This window comes from Anopheles cruzii, chromosome X, assembly GCF_943734635.1.
Source record: "Anopheles cruzii chromosome X, idAnoCruzAS_RS32_06, whole genome shotgun sequence".
Taxonomy (NCBI): Eukaryota; Metazoa; Arthropoda; class Insecta; order Diptera; family Culicidae; genus Anopheles; species Anopheles cruzii.
In genome coordinates, this window is record NC_069143.1 from 6100801 (window position 1) to 6115002 (window position 14202).

The window sequence follows — 14202 nt, forward strand, 5'->3', positions numbered from 1 at the left end:
GAAGAGCACTACCGACTGCTCTATCAGCGGGGGTCAAGTAGTCAGTAGATCTCGGTTTTTTTAATTCATTTTGTATCAAAAAGTAAATAAGTAATTTGTCATTAAAACAATCTTGTTAAGTATTACAATTATCAAGTCATAGGAAGCATTGTTGTTAGTTAAGTATTATTAGGGAAAAATAATTCATATATTCTCTTTCGAAATAATTCATATATTTTATGTCTTAATACTTTCAATAATATTCTGCAATAACAATGTATTCGTCTTCATCTCTGCTGTTACAGTTGTAAATGCTTCAATGCATGAATCAATTTTTTTTGTAAAAACCTCCACCATCGCTTCTTGGCTTTTTATAAGCTTTGCATCCGATTCAATCTTAAGTTTCATAGTATCTATCAATTCTTGGTTCTGTCGAAGAACCTTCTCCGTATTCTTACGTCTTCTTTTCCTCATAACCGGAACACCAGCTTGTTCGTTCGAGACGTCCTCGATTTGCATTTGCTCAATATCCTGGTTTGCCTCCGTGTTTAGCTCCGTGTTTGGCTCCGCGTTTGGCTCCTGTGGGTTGTATCCGAAGGTTGCGACTCTGTTTCTGGTGATGGTACGTTGCTGACTGGTCAAAGTCACCACTCTTTCTTCCAGCTCGCTGAGCGGTTTGGTTGTGTTTGGTCCTCCACCAGTAGCGATTAAAGCTGCTCTTTTCGCCCTCAGCTTCTTTTTTACGGCACATTTGTAGTCGAACCAAACCTTTTAAAAATAATCATAATAATAATAATAATCAACATTTAAACTTTTAAATTAACATGATTGAAGTATTATTACACTTACCCTTTTCCATATAGCTGTTGTTTTTATTGGTGGCCCAACTGCATTCAATTCCGTAGCTAGGTTGTCCCAAAACGCAGATTGGTCTCCTTTTTTGATTGCTCTGGCAATTTCGGGATCAGTTTCCATAATATCAACCATTTTGATGAATTGCCTGCGAGTGGTGCGCGCATCCGTATTCTTTAGGTTAGATGAAGTGAACTTTGATGGACAATAAGGGTAGGTGTGCTCATGATCCAGAACATCATACGTTGTTTGCAGCTGATGCTGGTCATCGACCTCTTCGTACTCTGATTTAATTACAATTGGGTTTACCTCTGCTTCGAATAAATCTTCAGGTATTTTGCCATAACTATTTTCTTGATGAACAGTAAAACACTTCTGATTCAAGTGCACATCCTTCGTTGCATCCGGAGAAGAAACTTCGGTTTTAATTGACAGTTCTGTGCCGAACGTTTGTTCAGCAGAGTGGGCAAAATGGTCTTGAGCGATTTCTGACTCGTTCTCCGCTGTGTTCTGCTCTTCTTTAAATTTATCGACCAAATCATTGTTTCGATTGCATCGCCAGCGAAAGAGATCCGTATTTTTCGAACGCGCTTCGCACATCGTGCACAAATACGATTGAACTGCAGATAACAAATGAATCTGTAAAATATGAGTTTCATAGACCAGTTTTTCTTGTGGAACAACGTGCGATGTCTGTTGTTAAAATTTTAGTACCTGTAGACCGGTACAATCCAAGGCTGTTTGTACTTTCTATTTTTCGGATTCGCGTTAGAGCACTTGCACTTGCAATTGTTTATCAAACAAAGGTTGCTTCAGTGGTTTTGCCTTTTGACAATCCTTCGATTTTTGACAGCTCCTGGGCGTCGAAAGATCGTAAACAAATGGCGCTCCGCAGAGAGCCGGAAAGTTTGAGTTGCCACCCGAACGAAAAATTCACTCAATTTTTCATTTTTTTAATCGCAGAATTTCAACTTTTGAGAGTCCCTCTCACTATGGCCGTTTTAGGGCTGTAAGTGACGTCATCGTACAGTTATAGGACTAAACGGGCCCTTACAGCCCTAAAATTGAGGGCCCGCCGTGAGCGCCTGGGTGGAGAAATTTCCCCTATATTTTTATTTTTCTTTCTCTCAATTCATTTCCCCTCATTAAGCTGTCACTTGTGAACTGATGTAAACAAACAGTTGTATTTATTAGTATCACAAAATACAATTTTTCTACAATTATTTAACTTTTTGGCTTCCACCATACACTTTTCACTACGCTCTACGTGTATATTAAGCACTACGCCGCAGCATTTCATGTATCCGCTGTATCGTCATTGCATCGTTCGCTGGCTTCGCTGCGTCGCTGCGTCGCTGGCATCCAATGGCACGATGACACTGCTCGGCTAAAAATGTAAACAGATGCGGTGCACTTTCACGATTTAGAAGTAAATACTTATCGAGAAATGCTTCCCGATGCTTAAATTTACTTACCGAGATAAGCAACAGCTTAAAATTCACTTTTAAACACTTTTATTACGACGATGATGCGATGTCGATTTTCTTTTGACTTCGTGCCTTCTACGCTTCGGACTGAATTGTTGAAAATTTCTTCTAACAGTTTGAGTGGCGGACTGGACGCTATATTAGCGTGACAGAGAGAGAAAATACTGCTAACTGTCGCGTTCTCTTTCTGGCCTTTGGTGAGAAAAGAATTTCCTCTCAAAAATTTCTTCTCAGTATGGAGAAACTGAGTGACTATTTTGTTCGGGCACTAAGGGCACTCATTTCGATCATTTTATTTAAAACGATTCTATGTTTTGCGGTTAGGGCTGCTTTTGCTTTGAATCGGAATTGGGGTCATCCATTTAGTAAAGGGAAGCCGTCGTGGTCTATAAAGCCTGCTTCAGCTTGTCCGATGTCTAAAAAACTGATTCGTTTCTCTGCGTTTCGTGGATTTCTAGAACGCTCCGGTAGTGCCAGCCATTCTTACTTTTACAGCTTCTGTTCTACTGCCTATCGTTTGCTAACATCCTTCAGGAATACTGCATAAAAGATCTAATTCGGAGATCTTTTTCCAGGCTTTGACCCCTTTTTTTGTTTCAGGTTCTCCCTTTGAAAACCTAGTGTAGGTCAAACATTTCCAGAGAACTTATGCTTTTGGAAGTAGTAAAATATCGTCCCTTCCCAAGGACCCAATAGATGGATGAATCAGACAGGATCCGGACCCCCCACTTAATCGATAGTTTGTATAAATTGGATAGATTGTAATGTAATTTATGCGTAGTTATAAGATTAAAAACCCGGCGATTGTACGTTCGTTGCTGGGTAACGAAATAATTTTGTATTTTAGAAATAAACAAATAATAAAAAATAATTTTACTGGTAATTTTGATACAATAGTTTTCAATATTTTGAACGAGCTATAATTTCCAACAACATTTTATAGCAAATGGCGTAAAACAGGTTTTTTTCACATCCGCCCGAAACGTGCCCGAAACGTGCCCGGAATTGTGGCCAGCGGACCGTCCAAAACACTGCAAAGCAGCTGCTTTCTGCAGGTCTTCAGACGTCCATCGGACACTGTTCCAACGACACAAAAAAAGATATTGTTGCCCGTTGCAATGTGCCCGAAGTGAAACTCTTTCCGCTATATGGTGAACTCCACCAAGACACCTTTTCTTTCGTCCAGGTCCCGTGCTCAGCCTAACGATGAAACCATGAGCGTAACGTGCTCGGGCGACTCAAAAGTTGCATGACGCTCCGTCCCGTAGTACTTACACACTCTATACAGGCAGCATTTGACCAACCAAACCTATGCTACGAATGCTGTCCAGTACAAACGTCGACTTGTAGGGTTCCGAGCGTAAGAGGATGCGCGTATGTATCATAGTAAGGCGGATAAGGCTGCTGATTTTTACTGTAACAGCGAGCGATGTGTCACGTGTCAACACCGACCCCTCACCGGATGACCGTTTGATCTTTATTCAATTCTCACTGGAAAACCGGTGGCAATAGTGTTACCCGCCAGCTTGTGTGTGGCCACTTAAATGCTTTTTTGCCCCTGCACCATTCTCTTGCTGCGATGTGTGCATAGCACATGCTTCACTTTCATTGCTTGGAACGGACAGCAAAATACGGGGATTGCCGTTCTAAACCAGTCCGTCAACCCGTCACCCGTCACCCCGGCATTATCATCTGCACCCGACCTTTAAATGTTTGAATTTATAACAATTGCCTCCTCTTACATTTGCTAGTTTTGTCTCGCCTATTTTGCCACAACACACTACGCTAGGCTCCCGTTCCGACTACCGACCATTACGCCGACCGGACGTGACGACGCGCTACTCCATGTCCGACGACTTTGCTACGCCATTGTGATACCGGATGCGCCTGGTTGCGGCTCAGGGTCACATGAACGAGGGAGAATGTTTCCGGGAGTGGGACGATCTTGAGGTCTTCGATGGGCTTCGAAGACTGTGGCGGGAGCGCGGGTCAGAGCGCGAGCGTTCGGCGCAGTCGTACCACGGTTCCGGTACGCGGCCACACCATCGGATCAGGTCCTGGACCTCGTTCTGTAGAGCGAAACCAACATCGTTCGGTCAAGTGCGTGGCGCCTAGTCCCGATTGGGAGGATTGAAGGATTGATACCTCCTACATACACACCTGCAGATTCGCTGGCAGTTGCTGGAAAATGTCCAGCTGCGTGAGCTCCGTGTGCTGTGACAGGTAGGACAGGCAGCTGGCCTGTAGCGCGGACGCATTGAAGCGATCGGAGATGCCGTACAGATAGATGACGGACTCGGCGTCAATGGACGCGACGAGCGTTTCCTCGCAGATCGCCTTCAGGTTGTCCACCGAGTACCGGTCGGCCAGCAGCATCAGCTCGCAGAGTTGCTCCACGCTGACGGACTTGTCCACCGGGGCGCCATACAGGTAGAGGAGTAAACGTCGGAATATCACAACCGAGGTGTCGTAGATGACGATTTTGCTGCGGGGAAACAAGATCAGCTCAGGACTGTCAGCCGAGGATGGGCAAGAGCAGTGATGTGGCTATCCCCCGAATAAAAAAAATCCCCCAAAACTCCCAAGAACCGAAGGCCTTACCGATTGATGTCCTCCTGCATGCCGGAGAGGAGCGCCTTCTTGAACCACTCGCACCGGGCCGCCACTATCACTCGGTGAGCCTTGAAGCAGTGCGACTGGGAGCCCTTCGAGGTGCCCACCTTCAGCGCGGTGTTCGTAGCCCGCACCATCGGCACCGGTCCGTTCGGCCCATCCGGGCCATAGTCACAGCTACCGGTGGCGACCACGTTCTCGATCTCGTGGTCCGCCTTCGGGACTACCACCTCGAACTCCATGTCGGTGAGCTGTCCCGAATGCAGCAGCTTCAGCGCGTTCTTCGCCAGGATGCTGTGGGCCGCCGTTGGCGGTTCACACAGGCTCTTGACCAGATTGACCTTGACGCTCGAGTACTCGAACCGGCGCTGAGCGCTCGATCGGACCGCACTCCGCTTTTGCGTGCACTCCTGCACCTGCCCCGGATCGACGCTGCATTTGTCCAGCAGCCCCAGCTCCATCAGGGCGTACGTGAACTGCTTCTTCTGCACCAGCGTGGATATCTGTGTGCGAGAGGGAGAGAGAGAGAGAGAGAGAGAGAGAGAGAGATGATAGTGACCCCTTCCCGCCACCGTCTTGTGACCGCCCCTCACCAAACCGGGACCGGGAGTATGCGGCGGCTATACTACAAAACTTACATAAAGCATCGCGTCATTCAGAGCAGCCTTGTGTTCCAGAAGCTTCGAGACAATGCCGTTCTGCCGGGAGAATCAAAGGGGGAGAGGGGTGGATTAGGGATTAGACAATAACTGGAAACCGTGAGCAACGTGACGCGACGCGACGCGACGCCGAGAAGCACATATTCGATCTGGGAACCTACCACTTGGCTGGTGAGAAACTTGAAGCAAAACTTGAACTCCTTCCAGCCGATCTTCTCGTCAATCGTGTCGCACAGCTCCTCCAGTTGGCCGATCGCCGCCGGCACCTCCACGACCAGCTGCTCCAGGTTGTGGCGCACCGTTTGGTGCTGGTGCAACAGGTGCATCTCGTTGAAGGTGCTCTTCTTGCGCAGCAGCATCTCCAGTGCACTCGTGACACGCCCGTAAATGTCGCGCATTTTCTTCACCTCGTACATGTAGAGGAAGAAGCGGAGGTCCGCCGACTGGCCGGTCGAGTCCGTGGTGGCCGTCGCCGTCGCCGCCGCCGCCGCCGTGGTGCAGTGCACCCGCATCCGGGTCCCAAGCCGCTCGGCCGACCCTCGAGCCGGGCTGACCCGGCCCGGTGTCAGCCGACCCGGTTGCGTAGCATACTCCAGCTGCTGCTGTTGTTGATGGCTGGCTCCACACGGTGTTGTCGTGTTCGTCTGCTGCTGCTGCTGCTGCTGCTGATGTGTGCCCTTCAGATCCTTGCACACCTTCTCGAGCGAGAGCTTCACCTCGGTCACCGCGGCCGTCACTAGCTCGAGGGCGGCCGTTATCTCCGGCACCAGGTACGACACCAGGTCGTTCCGGTCGTCCGGCGTGAGGCTTCCGAGCACCAGGTTGACGTTTTGCAGGAGCTGGTGCACCTGCGACAGGTAGACCGGCATCCGGGTGCGCACGTACTTGATGATCTCGTGGCGCTGGTACCGCGTGAAGCTGGTCGCGTCCTTGGTGAAGATGTTGCAGAACTGCAGCAGCTTCACGATGGCGGTCAGCGTCTCCTTAACGCCCTCCTTGAACACCTGGCACAGAACGCACGGGCTGCGCGAGATGCTGCCAGGGTGCATCAGCTGCACCAGGTGGTTGAGGCTGTCGTGCAGGTCGTTGATGATGTCGATGACGACTGTGGAGTGGAGGTGTGAAGGGTCAGTGTCCGCTTCGGTTGCCACCCACGCCCCCCCCTCCCCTCGCCGGCACTCTACTTACACTGCTTCAGCTGGATGTTTCGCAGGTAGTTCCGGCACGGTTCGCCCATTCGGGCGAGTGGCGCCGTACGGTCACAGAGGTCGATCAGCTGGCGGCAGGCGTCCTCGTCCAGTCGATCCGGCAGGCACTCGCAGTACAGCCAGTGCAGCACGGTGGACAATAGGTCGGCCGGGATGTTCTGCAGCACCGACAGGGGCGTCAGTGGCGAGGACGGTGGCGTGTCCAGCGCGGCCGGAAACGGTGACTGGCTGTGCGGCGCCGGTTTGAACGGAGAGCCCGGCGTCGTCTTGAACTTCGTGATGCCCGACCGGAGTGTTGCTGCTGGGGCCGTCCGGACGTCCGGAAAGTAGAACACGCTCTGCCGATGGGCGTTCAGATGCGAGTCGGAGCAGGACGCGGCCCGCTTCGGCCGGTCGAGCGAGAACAAGCCCTCCAAGGCTAAGGTTCCCTCCGCTCGTGTAGCGGCACTGTCGGTGAGACAGTGGAACGAGTTCGACACCTGCTTCGCCAAACCACCATTCACCGAGTCCAGCACGGCGTCCGGCGGTAGCAGGAAGTTGGGATTCAGTGTGAAAGGACTGTCGGCGACTGTGGTGTCGGTGGTACTGGACTGGCCCGTCCAGAGTCCTGGCCCGGGCAACGAGCCGTCCGCCGGCACTATGACGCGCGGTGTACTGCACCGGGCAGCCGACAGCCAGCTGCAGCCGGTCGACATCGGACAGCCGTGCGGGGCAGGAGTGGTGTAGGGGCGCTGCGAGCACGGCGAAGTGCCGCCGGTCGACACGCCGGTAATCGCCGTCATGGCGCTGCTACAGTCGAAGCCGTTCAAGCGGAGTATCGGCGAGTGGACGTGGCACTGTAAACAAACGTGGGCCCCCGCGGCCCCGCGGCCCGCCCCGCGGGGGGGGGGTATCGCAAATCGTCAATAAAAACCACGGAGCCAGCTGTCATTACGCGCGGTCGTACGTACGGTCACATTGTCGCTGCTCGTGAGGGTCACATCACAGAAGTTGCCGTCGTCCAGCACGGACAGGAGCGTGAACGGTTCCTCCTGGCCGACGGACTGGTCGTTCTGGACACGCCGGCAGTGCAGCTGGCACCACCCGTCGCACCGGAGCGACATCCGCTCGCGTGGGTTGTAGCTGTTGGTGCGGAACTCGATGCTGTGGCCGGTGTACGCGCCGAAGATCAGACACGGCCCGTTCGACGCCAGCTGCACCACCTCGAACGTTTCGCAGCTGAACAGGACCGCGGTCGAGTTGCTGACCGGACAGTGGGCCTGGCCGCCGACCGCCGCCGGTGCCTGGTGCCGGTGGCCGGTGCCGCGGTTGCTCGTTGTACTCACCAGGTCATTGTACCAGATAATATCGCCCATCTCATCAAGCCGAAACTTGACCCTGCGAAACGAACGAACACAGAAAGAGAGAGAAAGAGAGGGAGAGAAAGCGGAACAAACGGAACAGTGAGCATCTACATAAACACACCCAGCTAGCCAGCCAGAAAACAAAACAGGAGCGCTTACCCATTCAGGCCCAACGCTTCGGTCGTCCCGTCCAGAAACGACTCTACAATCTGGAACGGAAGCAGACGGTCAGATGGGACAGCCGAATTGGCGGGGATGGTGCGGCACGATGGTAAGGGAGCCGAAATCGAACTGCTCTCTTCCCTCTCCCCACACCTTACCTCCCACGTTCCGAAGAACGTGTTCGAGTCCTGGTTCGTCGCCATGGCTTCGTTTGGCTGTTGCTAGGTGGCGGTCAGTCGGTCGAGCGTTGTTGCACAGTTGCACGCCTGATGATGAACGCCTGTCTGTCTTCTCACACCGCTCACCTCACCCCTCACACAGGTTGGGTTCATAGCCCCGCGCCGTCCACAGCGAAACTGGGGGGGATGCTGACCCGGACCGTACTTACCCTAAGCTAAACAGTCCCTAAACTGGACAACGAAGGAACCGCCGTTCCTGTTAACCGTCCACCACAAGCTCCACACAACCACAATCTTCACAAGTCCACAATGCGAAGAGGAGGGGGAGGAGGAGGAAAGTGGCACACCTGGAACAGAGAGAGAGAGCGGTTCGTTTTGGAGCGGTTCGTGTGATTGATGTGGACCGACCGGAGGCCTTACTTTTCTGGCGGCCTTTGCTTGAGAAACTCGGACACCCGCGGGAGCCGCCGCGTTAGTCTCGGCCCGGCCGAGTGAGCCACCAGCCACCAGAAACACCGACCAGAGCCGAGTACGGGCACCGAGCGTCGTGGTGCACCAGTGGTGGCCGGTAGCATCTGGAGCGGGTACAGCTATACAGCTGTTCGATACAGTGTGTGGCGGGTGCCGCACGGACTTTCGAAAAAGGATATGCTAATGGTTGAGTAATCACCAGCGCACTACGCAGCCAGCCAGCCGGGGCTTCACACCGCGAGCTTCGGGTGAGCTCACACGAATCGCACGGCACAACTGCACACCATTTCTATACTGCTGCACCTAGCCACCCAGCCACCCAGCCACCCAGCTACAGCCAACCCGACGCTCGCTGCTAATTCTATTGTGCGCTGCCTTCCGCTTGCCAAAAGCCTCTGGCGGAGAGCACCATTTTCCACAGCCACAGCCACAGCGTCAGCCACGGCGCGGCGCGTGTATGCGCACAAAGTGTTGCTTCGCTCGGCCTGGCAACATGTGGTGTGTGCGGTTATGGCAGGGTGATACCACTACTGGCAGGGCGGCCTCTCTCCCTCTTTCGCTCGCTCGCTCTCTCACATTCTCTATGTTTTTTCTCTCGCGTGCGCAGGCTGCATGCATCCCAGTGCGTATTCCCAGCATCCTGGAATAGCACGCTGGCGCTCCGGGCACCGCCGAAACAACATACGCACCGCGAAGTTCGTTCGGTTCGAAGTCCGGAGCATAAAAATAGTCTTGTGAGCAAAACGTTTTGGGCGGATCCAGACCGGTGGTCCCGGCACTGCCGGTGCCACGCGGGATCTCCAGTTTCACGCAGGTAGCATCCTACCCGTCGAGTCCCACATCGAAATCACCTGAATCATAAGCCAAGCCGCAGGATTAAAGCTCAACGGGGGCTTTCTGGCTGTCAGGCGCCCATGGAATGCAATCAGCGCCCCCCCATCCACTCATTCCGGATCCTCTCGATCCGGTGCAGCGGCCAAACTGCATCTTGCACAGTCGAGCTAAACCAACCTCTCAACCAATTACGCACCTTACCATCGGCCAATGCAGGAACGAATAGATACCACGGAAGTTACGGTGCAGTTAGTGACCCACCCTGCTTTTTCATCATCCGGCCACCACCGTTCCGTTGTCGCACGGCTGGAAAAGCTCCTCTTCAAGAAAAAAAAAATCAAATTGAACAGGGTGGTGGGCATGGTTTTCATATTGGTTTACGTGAATGTAGTAGATATTACTTTCGCTAGAATGGCTCTTAATTCGTTAATAATCATATTTTGCTTGCTGTTGACGCGATGCTGTATGAACCTCTTACTGACCTGTGCTGCTTTGCAGGGCCAACATCTTCCGTGCTTAAGCTGAGCGTTATTGTACGTGTGTCGGGTTTGTTTGTTGTTTGTTTATTGGATTATAGAGACTTTGAGCCGCAATGGCCTGGCATTCATCTCTTTTATATACTAGACTAACTACTACTATATCTAGCTTATTTCTATCTTTATAGTCTATTTAGATCGATTCCAGTGGGGTCTTGTTTTATACGAATCAGATATTTTGTGGTGAATTTAGAAATTCCTACAGAGGGATATTTTACTACCAAAAAATATCTGATTTGCCCTACTCTGCCTCCACTTCATCAAATCCAAATCATATAATATGTTTTAATTTAGGTTTATATAGGTTTATAATATAGTGATAATAAATATAAAACAAAAAAACTACATTTTCTTAACTAACTTTTTTTTTTTTTTATGTGAGACTAACCTATTGGAATTGATTCCAGTAATGTCTAGTTTAAGTCGGATCAGAGGTTTTGGTGGTAAAATTAGAAATTTTTACAGAGGGCTATTCTGCTACGATTTTAGGATTTTGTGATAAGCATCTGATTTGACTTACTTTGACTCTACTTCATCAAATCCTAATTTGTAATGTTGTAATATGTAATGTGTGTAATGTATGTAATATAAGGCTGGCTAAAAAGTAATCCATTATTTTTGGGTGAGATTCAAAACATTAATTAAGATAGTTCCGATGGTCCGATTTACCTCAAATATGTACCGTTTTGTTGGTAAATTTATTGTTTTTTCAAAGATAGGCTTATCATGCCTCTTTTGTAAAAGACCTAGTCGTTATTGGTGAAAAACTGGAGCAATCCAATTTCACAATCCTTTTTTGATCTCAGTTTTTATCACTCAGGAAATTTTGTAATGCGCTAAAAAGGTGTCAATCGCTTAGTGCAAGGTCCGGACTATACTGCGGATGCATTAAAACATCCCAAACAAATTCCCGGACTTTCTGGTGAGTCATTAAAGACGTGCGTGACATTTCGTTTTCCTGATGGAACACAACACCTCTTCCGTTGTCCGATTCTGGTCGTTTCTGGTCAATTATTAGCTTCAAACCGTGCAGTTGTTGGTAGTAGAGATCTGAATGTATCGTTCAGCCACACGGAAGCGACTCATAATAAACGATTCCTTTCAAGTCCCACCATATACCCAGTAGAACCTTCCTAGCCGTTATTTCTGGTTTGATCACAGGTTAAGCTGTTTCAACACGCTTAGACCACGACCGATTTCACACAATATTGTCGTAAGTGACCCATTTCTCATCCCCAGTACCCATCCGTTTAAGAAATGGTTCGATTTCATTCCGTTGGGCCAAAACTGTGCAGATGGCCATCATGTTTTTTTATGTAAATAGGGTGGTACCCAAACATCGAGCTTCTTTGTGAATCCAGTTTTGCGCAAATGACTTAAAACTCTTCGATGATTGATTAGCTCCTGGCCGATGCTCTGATTACTAACATGCCGATCTACTTTGATTATTTCTGTGGTTTTATCGACATTTTCGATGACGTGTCTGCCTAGGCTTTAACATAAAAAATAACTGAAACGTGTCAACGAAACCCAAATTTGACCCAGCTAGCTGTTAGAGTATCGGCACCATGAACACCATGCGAAATTTCAGCGGCTTAGCTTGAATTTTCACCTTTATCGGACAAAAATTGTAAAATATACCGAATTTTCTCTGCGTTGACCTCCATTGTTAACACCCTGTAACTCACAAACCAATGGAACAAACAAAAAACAATGAAAGCATTTTTTTAAGTGTAAAGTATCAGCTTTAAAACGAGCCTAAACTTGAAACTGTACGGTAAATACTTCACAAGATATCGATCACTAAAGGCATCTACCGGAAAAATAATGGATTACTTTTTAGCCAACCTGATATGTTTTTTTTTTAGGTTTATATAAGTTTAATTTATTAAGCCATTCCATTTCAACTTAATTTAAACTTTCTTTATCTTGTTTAAATTTTGTTCGATCCCGATGCTCGGTCGTTCTTCGGTAGATTTCTGGGCATTTTTCCCAGTTCCCCATAAAGATTATAACCGGCAAGGAGGATCGAAAAGTAAAAGTCCTAACCTAGTTCTAAAAAGTTTCAGAAAGTACAATTTAAAGTTTTGCTGGTTATGTTCGAGTGGGTTGAGTCTAATTTGCTTTAAAAATTTTCAACTCAATCGAACCCCCAGAACTGAGTTGAAATGGATAGGAAAAGTTACCCTAGTTAAGTGAGATGTAATTTAAGATTTTTGTCTTTTCGTTTGTTAGTTTGAGTGTCTGTTATTTGTCCAGTTTAGTGTTTCCCTGCCAGTCAGTCCGTCCGTCAAACGGTCTGTCCAGTAGGCTGTCTGTTTTGAGAGTATAAGGGAAATGGTGCTCTCCACACGTGTGGGGCTTTGTCCATTTCAAGGTAAAGTGCTGTACCCTGTCTCAGCTAATAAAAAATTAGAGAAATGGCGCACTCCATATTCGCGTGGGGCTATTGATTTCCATTTCAAATTACAGTTTATCTCCTGCAAACTAAAGCTCAGAACCCTCTTGTTCTGTTTTTTATCGGGTTCAGTTTTGTAAAAACCAAGGAAATAGTGCACTCCATTTGAATGGGGCTTTGTCTCTATTTCAAATTTGTTTTGAATTTTTCTTCGTTATAGTGTGGGACATATCCTTTTTTCTATTCTGATTTCCGTATTCGTTTACCCGATATGTCCTATTTAAGCCGCACTCGATCTGTCAGATTGTGGGTGAAGAAAATCGCGCTGACGCTTATTTCCCTTGAATGGACGACGTCGGAAAGCGGGGCTGATCCTTGCCCGTGCATGATCATTCGGGATGTCTGGGATCGCTCGAACATTTTTTAGCAAAGCGTGTGTTGTCTTAGGACCACGGGAAAAGACAGGTAGATTCGCGTTTTGAATGTCGAGGTAAAAAGAGCAATGTTTTCCTCCCTTTTTTCGAGCGAAGGGTTTTAACGCGCAGAGCGTCGGTGCCGTATACCTGACCACGAAGAGGGAAATATGGCGATAATGGCGTTTTTTTTTTGGGAAAGTTTTCGGTCCCCGTCGGTTTCTGCGCTTTCGCATAGTTTCTCCTTTTGTCAAAGGTAAATTTTAACTGAAAAGTGAAGTATAGTGCCCGTGCGGGGCAAAACGTGTTTCCTTTGGTGGGAATGAAGCCTTACGTGGTAAAGCGTTTCTTTATTGCCTCTGGAAAAGGCCGCTGAAAACCGTGTGATTTTAACAAAAAAAACGACGGTTTTTCACCGACTGGAGGCTCACAGGTGATTTCACACCATACAGCGGGTGATCAGGCGACACCGATTCTACGATTTGGCATGATGGCCTATTGATTCATGGGTGTGTGAAGCGATATATAGATGGGAAGAACAAAAAAACGATGAATTTTACTTAGCTTATATTGATGGTCGATCTTTGAGAGCAAACAGCGGGACGACTATATAGCCAACACTCCCGTTGGTAGCTCACACACGCGCACACACGCGCACACACGCACACACACACACATATATATATACAGGGTGAATATAAAAAAATGCAACAAAGTAAAACGCCATATTTTTTTCATTTTTGATTCGATTTTATCGAATGAAAGCAAAAAATGTCGGAAATTTCATAAAATTTTAGAACAAATTAGGTTTGTTCGAATTGGCCACCTTCGGCATGAATTATGGCCTTCAAACGGCCAATGAAACCGTTACACGCTGCCCGCAAGTGGCTCTGCGGTATTTTGTCCCATTCTCGGCGAAGCGTTTGCTTGAGGTGATCGAAAGTTTGGTATTTTTTAGTTCAAACCTTGCTTTCTAAAATACCCCAGGCACAATAGTCCAACGGATTGGCATCCGGAGATTTTGGTACCCATTGTGCGGTGGAAATGAAGCGAGGAACCTCATTTTTT

General features: G+C 48.6%; 2 protein-coding genes across 2 annotated transcripts; both read right to left on the reverse strand.

Moving 5' to 3' along the window:
- Positions 1–216: 216 nt before the first annotated feature.
- On the reverse strand, positions 217–1586 carry LOC128278257 (uncharacterized). Its single transcript, XM_053016945.1, has 3 exons — positions 1546–1586; positions 829–1451; positions 217–747 (listed from the first exon to the last, which is right to left on the reverse strand). Exons 2-3 carry the CDS (start codon positions 1429–1431, stop codon positions 217–219), a joined length of 1134 nt encoding a protein of 377 aa, XP_052872905.1. The 5' UTR covers positions 1432–1451; positions 1546–1586.
- Positions 1587–3792: 2206 nt separating this feature from the next.
- LOC128278266 (uncharacterized) lies at positions 3793–8506 on the reverse strand. Its single transcript, XM_053016957.1, has 8 exons — positions 8301–8506; positions 7749–8175; positions 6779–7634; positions 5752–6695; positions 5570–5629; positions 4920–5434; positions 4479–4803; positions 3793–4387 (listed from the first exon to the last, which is right to left on the reverse strand). Exons 1-8 carry the CDS (start codon positions 8504–8506, stop codon positions 4223–4225), a joined length of 3498 nt encoding a protein of 1165 aa, XP_052872917.1. The 3' UTR covers positions 3793–4222.
- Between the last annotated feature and the right edge of the window lie 5696 nt (positions 8507–14202).

Excerpts from the sequence above, each read along its gene's own strand:
- LOC128278257 (XM_053016945.1), bottom strand. The coding sequence starts at position 1,431 with ATGTGCGAAGCGCGTTCGAAAAATACGGATCTCTTTCGCTGGCGATGC. Across the intron at positions 748-828 it reads CAACAGCTATATGGAAAAGG|GTTTGGTTCGACTACAAATG; the intron begins GTAAGTGTAATA and ends TATTTTTAAAAG.
- LOC128278266 (XM_053016957.1), bottom strand. The coding sequence starts at position 8,506 with ATGGCGACGAACCAGGACTCGAACACGTTCTTCGGAACGTGGGAGGTA. Across the intron at positions 7,635-7,748 it reads CGAGCAGCGACAATGTGACC|TGCCACGTCCACTCGCCGAT; the intron begins GTACGTACGACC and ends GTTTGTTTACAG. Across the intron at positions 5,435-5,569 it reads TGAATGACGCGATGCTTTAT|ATATCCACGCTGGTGCAGAA; the intron begins GTAAGTTTTGTA and ends TCTCGCACACAG.